The sequence below is a fragment of the Neodiprion fabricii genome, chromosome 2 (genome assembly GCF_021155785.1).
Source record: "Neodiprion fabricii isolate iyNeoFabr1 chromosome 2, iyNeoFabr1.1, whole genome shotgun sequence".
Taxonomy (NCBI): Eukaryota; Metazoa; Arthropoda; class Insecta; order Hymenoptera; family Diprionidae; genus Neodiprion; species Neodiprion fabricii.
Window position 1 is genome coordinate 16,061,068 of NC_060240.1, and position 9,869 is coordinate 16,070,936.

The 9,869-nt window shown below is 38.6% G+C and overlaps 1 protein-coding gene across 2 annotated transcripts; it reads right to left on the bottom strand.

The window, feature by feature from the left end:
• Positions 1–202: 202 nt before the first annotated feature.
• Positions 203–5,412, bottom strand: LOC124176951. 2 transcript variants are annotated; one of them, XM_046558870.1, is made up of 3 exons: positions 5,147–5,412; positions 2,359–2,431; positions 203–2,223 (listed from the first exon to the last, which is right to left on the bottom strand). In XM_046558870.1, the coding sequence occupies exons 2-3, from the start codon at positions 2,414–2,416 to the stop codon at positions 875–877; spliced, it is 1,407 nt and encodes a 468-aa protein (XP_046414826.1). In that variant the 5' UTR covers positions 2,417–2,431; positions 5,147–5,412; the 3' UTR covers positions 203–874. The 2 variants fall into 2 exon arrangements, with proteins under 2 accessions (XP_046414826.1, XP_046414825.1); XM_046558869.1 differs by lacking the exon at positions 5,147–5,412 and having other exon boundaries at positions 2,359–2,555.
• Positions 5,413–9,869: the final 4,457 nt, after the last annotated feature.

The window sequence follows — 9,869 nt, forward strand, 5'->3', positions numbered from 1 at the left end:
TCAGTTTGAGATGACCATTGCGGAATTCGAAATAATCGTTGTATTGCAGAAATCATCAAAACATCAGTTTTCCGTCGCAAATTCTGAGTTACCTTTGACTTGGTCTCTTCACCATTAACCAAGATCAGTCGAGTAATACAATTAACACAATATTCAAATCACCAAAAATTCCGTAAGGAATGATATTTTCTGCCCTGTTATGCAAACACTATACTGTATCCGACGTTTGAAAACTATGTATCGTTGAGACCAAAGAGATGCTTGCAGTTTTTTGTGTACAATTCAGGAAGTATGTCAAGTTTCAGACGAATCGCTGGGTCACATGGGGATAGCTTCATCCAGGCAACTGAAGCTTCTGCGCAAACCTTCAATTTGAATTTTTGACACAGCAACGGCTGCTTGTGCTAATTATTCGACTGTATTGACTTGTATATCTCGGCTGATACCTTTTTGGCATCACATATTAAATAGCGCATCGAAAACGAGGGAGCAGCTGAAATTTTACCGGGTATTACACAATACATGAATGTGCATTGCGCAAAAGTAGCCGCGTATAATAGAAGTTTGGATGATGGAGATATTGTGAGGAGAAAGAAAAAATTGATGATCAAGACGCGATAAGAAAATGTATTCAACTGACTTAGGATTCAATCCGGAGAAACCGTTTTCGATTATGCAACAAAAAGTGTGGTAATAAATTCAACCATGTCTAACGATACGAGTTCTCGGGTACCATTTTAATCACGAGTGTGCAGTGCGGTGGGACTATTCAAATGATGAAATTTCACGAAAAGCGTCTGAGAATAGGTAAACGGTTTAGTAACATCTGGTAGACCCAGTCCTTAAAATTTTCTCGGTGATGAAATTTTGGATTCTATTTCTGCAATGGCTGGCTGAGCCCCGCGACTTCCGCCGGAACCTGTGATAACTCCACAGCTCCGAATCGAACGACAGCATAATTTTCAAACTGTTCCTCAGGCTGCACCTCGATCGTTTTTGGAATGAAAATCAAGACTAAGATGAAAGCGACAACAAGAGTCCCCATGTCGATATAAGATTTTACTACGGGAGGTACATCGAGGTACCAGGGATGATATTCAGGATCTTTTTGATACATCTGGTACTCAATCCAGAACACGATGGTACCTATCAGCACGTCGAAGCTGACTATAATAGCAATGGCGATGGCCCTGACATTCGTCGTGAATGAAACTCCTACAGAAGACCACGTGACACCAGTAAAGATAAAGTGACCCAAGTATTTCACAAAAATGAGTAACGAAATTATCACAGGAGCTTGTATCCAAATTCCGATTAAAGTTGCCATGAAACTGATGACAATTACTGCCAACAGAGACAATTTCTTCGAAAATAGGATTATAGCTATAGCCAGAATGACAGTGAAGAATATTGATGCAAAATGAACAATCAAAGCATGAAAAATTCCACTATTTCCCATCACTGCTTGTATAAATGATGCATTGTTACGCTGTCCAATGCCCCATTTTATCAATATTAACAAAAAAATCATTCCGAAACTGTGAATATTTTTCAGTTCGGTGATTTCCCTCAGTTTGTCTTTCCGTTGCTGCGTATACCTCGCCACTCGCGAATTGTCACCGGGTTCCGGTATCAGTTCTGCTTTTCTGACGTACCTCAATCCGGTATAAAAACTGAGAGACTGTTCAGTTTCTCTGCGCCTATCTCTCGAATTCAAGTAATAGGGCGTCTCAGGGCACAGTAAAATTATTGCAATGTATAATACAGTTGCGATCAAGACAGATATACCATGTGCAACCTGATATGCCCGAATACTGTCAAAAATTTGATAGACCGATAGCAAAATAAATCCTATCATTAGATCAGTTGCCAGCGGAAGTACCATTGCGGTTTGGCGAATATTGGTGCTAGTAACTTCCGAAATGTAAAGAAAAATAGCAGTGTAGGTGAAACCGAGATGAAACAAATAAACGAAGTTCAGAATCTCTGTCAAGATTTCCGGAAGAAATCCACCGTTTGCAACAGTTTGAAGTACAGCGAAAAATGATGACGCTAACATAGTTTTCTTACGTCCACAAAAATCAGAGCAGACTGCTGCGAGAATCGCACCACCTGTGACTAAGATGACACTAGGCACGAGGTAAATGAACTCGAAATATCTTTCTGTGGACTTCAGGTGATACCAAACAGCGTCGACGGCTGGATAGAACATTAGAGATGATGCTGAAAAATGGAAAGAAAATTGGAAGATACGTACAATACTATTAAACTTGAGAAAGGATTACACAGAATAACTATCATTTCCGATGGCACGTGACGCACGTCTTTGTTGCATGCATATTATTTTTGAGAACCTACCAAACGCTGCTAGGCACTGCTTCCACTGTGATGACCGAAAGCTGCCGCTTGACTCCATCGTGTACACAAAAGGCTGCGAAAAAAAATTAATCCACATTATCGTACAAGTGTATCAACGGTGTTTACGGGGTGTGCCAATGTGAGAGTAGTGAAAAATGATCGTTTTATTCATCGTTTCGTTTTGACTAGACTAATGAATGAAACAGAGTGAACTGAAATGCATTGAGACGTAAAAGATTTTCCCTCAAAAACACAAAAAAGTTTTTCAATTTGTCTGATAAATTGACTCCTGTGCGTTTGTTCAAGTCGAGCACTACGAAACACGGTTTGAAAAACGGTGGCCACGTTTGAAAGCGAAAGAAATGTCCGGAATACAGAAATCAAGACTTTTGAGAATCGTCAATTTATCCTCTGAGCTCCTCTAGGGCGGATTTCTCATCAAATAAAATTTAACTCAGTTACGATTTTTATATTAGACTTTGTGTTGTTTTGAAACTTTTGGGGACGTTTCTATTAGTCGATGAAAAATAAAAGGTCGCATCTAAAATATGTTCTTTAGGAGCCTGGAGGATATATTGAGAATTCCAAAAATCAGTGGCTACCCTCTATTGAAACGGACGTACAGGAGTAAACTTTTGAGATAATTCAAAAAACTTTTTGTCATTCAAAGCAGATTTTGGTTTACTCTATTTCGACCATTAGTTTAGTCACAATGGAACATCACATGAAACGATCATGACCTACTACTCTCACATTGGAACCCCCGCAAAGAACGAAATGAAAAGCAGCACTGACGCCGTGGAACACCAACGTATAAGGCATGAAGTTGACTCTCTTTGAGAGTTTTTCTCCTGGGCTTTCAGCCTCTTTCCTTTGAATGTGTTAACTATCAGAATAATCACGACAGTAATGGAACAATCATCTATGTGAACCCTAGATTGCCACAGTTATTTTTGCCCACGTTGTTGCCACACCGGGGTTTCAGGGACTCTATTCAGATTTTCCTTCACAACTACAGTTAAAATTGACATATTTGACATAAATTTATATCTCCCGTCCTAGTAGCCCAATTCCTTAAATTCGTCCAGCATCTTGAAGGGCGCATTTCAAAACATGGAAAACAAAATTTCACAAGAGAATATTTCAATAGTATGAACAAAACTGCAAATCGTCGATATAAAAAATTTTCCAACTCTCACTTTTCCGGTCATTTTTACGATGGTGTAGAACACTTTATATTTGCACCTAAAACTTTTGCTCCCATCTATGTGTTTTCGTGTATGACATTCGCTACCAATTCTCTGCGTAATTTATTTACACGTAGGCAAACGTGGAGTACGACGGACCCCCTAAGCAACTAATCATTTCTTGTGGCTTATGAGCACCGGGTACAAGTTATTATAATCTATCTCGAGCAAATCCATCATTGCATTGACAAATTAAAGAAACAAAAAATTATAAAAATCCCTGGGGCACGACGGATACCCTCCGAAAAACGGTGAAAAAGCTTTAGTTCTTTTTTTCCAATACCACTGCATCCTTTAGTTCTACATGTGAGGAATGAGACATTGTTAACCTAATAATATTTGAGAACAAAAAGGTTTATATTATGGAGAAAATGGCCTTTATCTTAAATATAATTTTTCCTAAATCTTCAGAACTTTTTGGTCTTCTAATTTTTCGAAGGGTCTATCGTGCCACGGGTATATCGTATCACGTATTCTCACAAACTTGGTAAGTATATCAAAGTTATGAAAATTTGGCAATGGCAATGAAAAAAAAAAAATTGCTTTTGGCAAATTTTTTAGGGGGGTTCTTGTGCCCCACGATTCCCCACATTTGTAAAAACGTTCAACAATTTCAGAAATCAAATACCGGCTCGAGGGAAAACGTAATTTTATGAATATCCACGTATAATATAAAGTATTTATTAGGTTCATTTCTCAGTCAATACAATGACAAACCATTTACGTTATTCAAAGTTATACTAGGTCAAGTTTGAAGCGGCAAAGCGCTCTCCTTATGGCCGAGACCAAAGCAGCGCTTCTACCTCCTCGCAGCTGCATATTTTACTCTGGGTCTACATGTTTTAACTGTAAAATACGTTGGTAATATTTGAATGGCTCATTGTCTACAAATATTTACTCGGTAGATCTTCAACTCGAATCGAGCGATACACAAGCGGTCAATACAGAGCTCTCATCATGAAGCGTCCATCTCGATTTTTACATTTTTTTCGATTAATAAGGGAAAAAAAATAATAATGAGAATGCGGAAGAAATGTATAATATTATGAACATAAAATGAATTAAATTGGAAGTAGTACTCATCCTCAAAAAAGTTACGTCGTTTCCACACTGGGCCGGATCCACTTCAACAATCGCTGCTCAGTGGATCCACGGCAACTGATCGCACCGACCCGTATCACTATTTGAAGAGACCCCGAACACTTTTTACGTTACAGTTCCAATCTCATCCCCGTCCCGCTATTCAAGGACGAGCATCTGAAAATTACTCTGGGGTCTCCAGGACCCCGGTGTGGCAATCTATGGTTAAATGTGAACAGTTTCCGGAACAGTAGTAGCGTTGACAAATGTGACGCCATAGGCCTGCATACACGCTTGTGTTGAATTGTGAATTCGACTCATTTCTGTGCTTTGGATGATTTAATTCACGCGCAATAAGATGTTATGAAATCATATCACAGCGGAGAACATTACGGGTCATCTTGATACTGAAATTATTATATAAATAATTATAAATTGCTAATACGGCGAGCGATAAAGACCTGAATACTCGTCGGACCGCAGTGACACGTGTATGAAAAACGATGCGAGCAACAATTTGCCCGATCCTGTTGCTGATGTCCCTTTCTTCCCGACAAGTATAGAATGATGTGACGAACTCGTTCAGTGCCTCAACTCGCTTCCATTCGAAGTAGAGAAATCGAAGTGGTCTTCGTTCGTTGATCAGATCTGACGAGCTTACGAGGAGCAGCTCGTTCGTTGTCGACTTTCAAGGCAACACAGTTGACTTTCCGCGACTTCGCAGTCGAATGACTGGTGGAGTTCTGAGCCCCCTACTAACGTTGCGGTTTTTACCGAAGTAATCTTATCAATTCAGTCTGTCCAACACGTAGCAGAAGCATGTATAACGCCTTATGGTAGCCGTACTGAAAAATGTGAGTTTGGAACAGTTGCAAATGGAGCGTTTTGAACTGATCGTAAGATTAGGGATCTAGAGGAGAAAAATCAAAGAGTGCTTGCGAAATATTTTTAAATATGATGTTGGAAGTCGAGATATCCGGATTGTGACCGTGTTGGTATCGACAGTATGGCCAAGCTGCTGACACATATTTTTTTAATCTGTATCGAGATCTTACAATTAAGCACTAAAAACTAAGTCTCAGAATAGTCCAGTCAAATAAGGATTCAACCTCGGAATGGAAGATGATAAGTTATGAACTTACTTAATTCTTTTTGTTGACATTCAATAAGTTAGCTTGAAAGTTTCATAAAATCCCGTTTACGCGAATCAAGATAATCGAGGTCAAAGATCACAAAAACCGATTTTTGGCAATTATCTTGCTTCCATTGCTCTAAATGACATTTGGAGTTATAAGAAAAGTTTGAGAGCATAAAACTTTCTACATATTTGTTCTGAATGAGAATAGAGCGCAAAAAGTGGGAAGCGCCCTACATATATGAAAACGCTGGGTCAACTGTGAAATCCAATACATAGTACGGTTTATTACAATTACATTTTTATTGACCATCAATTTCTCGTAAATGTATTTCAATCCATGTTTGAATGCGAGGGGGATTTCTTCCTATTATTTGCATTATTAATAGCAAGCATGCGGCCCTATATTACTCTTGTTCGTCATCGTCTTGCTCTTCTGGTCGCTCAATTTCAATTTCCAATTCATTATCATCATCTTCGTCGGCCGTTATATTGTCAAGTATTATACATATTTACTTTCTGCATCAAGATCATTTAGATATGACAAAACGTTCTTCATTTCTTCATTTATATCGAAGCACGAACGAATCCGCTTCCAACGGTCGGCAATTTCTCTTGTCGAGGACAATCGCCTACTATCCTGGATTCCGCGGAGACTTGTTATCCACCACACTTACGCCCTGGCCCAAAGTAACACAACACGTCGTGTATGCATGCGCTCTGTGCCGCGCAGTCAAATCTTACCAAGGTCTCTCTCCATGGTCCGCGCTTTGCTATTAGCCTACGTGCCGGGCAATGGTTCGTCCCTTCAGCTCTTGATAGGCATACCTGCCGACTGGTCACCAGGAAGGAACAAATTCAACTATAAAACAGAAAAGATGAACCACCGCACTGCACTTCTGGATCAATCAGACGTCAATTTTACACCGAGTATCCGAATACAAAAGTACCCTGTTGCAAGACAGTGTCAGGGCGATTAAGGTAATAGCATTCCATGAAATTCATTGTCGGAGCGTTCCCCCATTATTTGTATGCTGTCCAAAGCATACAAATCAATAAACAAATGAGTCATGTATTTGGTAGAAATGAAAATGTTGAGGCTGATATATTCATTTCTACATGTTACGTGAATAAATGTAATCTGATGAAAATCAACGTACGTAAAATTCCCTATGAGTTGAGGCATAATGACTATTCTTCCCGTATATCTGGTCAATATTGTTTTATCAGATTCATGACGAACGAACAACCTTTTCCTGAACATTCTCTTGCTAGGCATTTGTGCGTGACACAAATGTTTCTCACTGATATTCAGGCTGTTTTACAATTTTGCATCGATTAGAGAATATCGCATCTTTGTTGGTTCGATTCTTGATTTACACCTAGCTTGAAGGATATCTTTTGTGCAATCACTAGAGCCCGTAATGCAGATGTCAATGATAATAAACAATAACACAAGTCCGAAGGTTTGAATGTGCCGAATCTATATCCGTTTGCCAATTTTTGCTTTACTTTATTTACGTATATATACATATTACATGATATGATTTTTTCGTTACTATTCAAAATTCAAAATTTGTTGTGCAGGGCTAGATTTCGATGCCAAATACCTGTGTTTCAAACTTGAAGTCGATTGGTATAGGCGTTCGATCAGAATCGTGCAGTTTAAACGCTCTGGCGTAGAGAAGAAGAATAAAAATGTGTTTTCCATCATCTTCGACAGATAATGTCTTAGAGCGAAGAGCATTGCAAATTATGCCGGATGAGTTCCAATTGTCAGAACAAATTTCAACGTAAAAGAAAAACGGAAAGAGAGACTGTGCAAATGAATGACAAATCGTAGTGGAACAAATTAAACTGACGGAGGGCGATTCACCACGACAATTTCAAACTGATATACAACTTTTAATAAATAATTCATGTTTTGAATGAGTGATTGATCAAATGGATGAATGGATGAATATGACGCTTGTTTTCGGCTACTGTTACATATTTGATATAAAATAAAATACGAAATATTGGTAATGTTCATCATGCATACCAAAACATTTGTCCAATTTATTCCCAATCAAACTAAATAATGCAATTAATACATGCTTATACACAGGAAGACGGGAAATAAGGATGAGGTAACTTGGCGGATATTCGACAAAAGCGCATTTTTATTAAAAATAAAAAAAAAAAAAACGATTCACAAGTCGTGAAACAGAGTTGAGAATATAAATCTTTTTATTCGAGTTCGAAATGATGTTTTGAAGAAATAAGGGTATGGATTTTACGCTACCTTCATTATTTCTGAATTTCACAGACTTAAAACATCTTGAAGTTACATGGATTTTCATGCAGTATTTGGCGTTGCATTGGGTGTAAAAGACACCCAAGAAAACGAATCCTCAACCATGTATAACATTTCTATCACCTATTCAAATGAACGGGTGTACCCTTGTTTCTTACTTACAATTAGGTATCTTCGATTCTACAGCAAGTAAGTCGTATATCTTTCACTTTCCTGTATCTGAGCTTCCTCTTCCTTTCGTAAGTTCTCTGTCAGATTTGCTGTCAAAATTATCTCTCGAATTCGCTTTCAACGTTCGGCTTGAAAACTCTCTCGAATTTGAAGTATCGTAATCCATCGTTTCCGACTTTCACCAACAATTTCCTCTTGAATAAGCTCTCCCGCAATTCGCATCATTCAATACGCTCTCATTCAAATTAGTTACTGCAAACTATCGTATTTAAATGTATCCCAAGTTACCTATCAGAAGCCTGCCGTACTTGACTAATTTCTGCTGTTACTGAATTAGCGAAGCTGCCGATCCTGCTGCGGATCTCTATAATTTGGTAAACTTCGATCCCTCGTCATCTACCGTTTGAAAAAAGCTCTGCTGAATTATTTCGTCCAACTACAGTTTCGAGTTAACAAAAATTTGATAGGTATTAATTACTACTGGATCATGTACTTTATCGACTCAATTTGAATCGTCAAATCTGGTATTATTTATTAATGATCCCAGTGTCCCTCTTACTATTGAAAAAAATGCAATAAAATCACGCCGGTCTGTGACGTGTAGTTTTGAGTAGATTTTGGCTAATGTCCCTTCTAGTCCGGGAGTCTATTACATTTTCAATGAGTTATTTTAGCCAAGCTACTAGTTTTCATACATGTGATAGATCTAAACCTAGTAGTAGCTGAAATGACATTCAGTTGTTAAGGTACCGGTAAATATACCGCGAAAACGGTAGAGTAGTGGGGGTATGAGGTAAACGCGGGGTGGTGAGTATACTCGTATATAGTAATACAAGCGCGCGGCGCACAAATACAAATTCGACCGCTTTCGCGCTCTCTGCCGTTTTTCGTCATGTTTACGGCCATTTTTCACCCATTTCGCAGCATCTTAACGCAAAATCAGGATAAACGTTTTGTAGCGATATACTTCTACTTTCAAAACCCGTTTTCTAAATGAAAATCGGACCACTACCAGAGCATCCAGCCTCTCTGCAAGATACGTCATGAAAAAATTAAAATCGCAATTACGCAAAACCTGATTATCCGACAGCGCCTGGATTATGCACACGTAAAGTACCCGTGAATCACTACTTTCTCGCGAAAAGCCCGCGCTGCAAGTTTGAAAATGGTGGAGTGATGAATTTTTGAAAAAACGTAGCTTTTTAGGTTTTTCCAAATTTTCTCCGTTTATATTAATCCGATCGAGACCGTATAGGGCTCATTTCCTTTCGTATTTTCATTTCGTACAATTCATCTCCTTAGATTACCAAGATTGCTGTATCGGTTCAGCTTTTACAAGCGAAAAACGAAAAAAAATCGTTTTTTTGATGTTTTTTGTTTGTAACAAATTAACCACCCGTATTTGCGAGTCGAAAACATAAAACTATACATCTACGGACTGTCTTTTGTGCGATGGTACTTACGGTATCCTGCTAAAATTTTTGGCCGGAAAAAATCTCAATTGCGTGGTTTAGATACTCCGAAACGTGACTATCTAGAACGGTCGCCAAAACTAGTGATTTCAAAAAATCGACGACCTGCC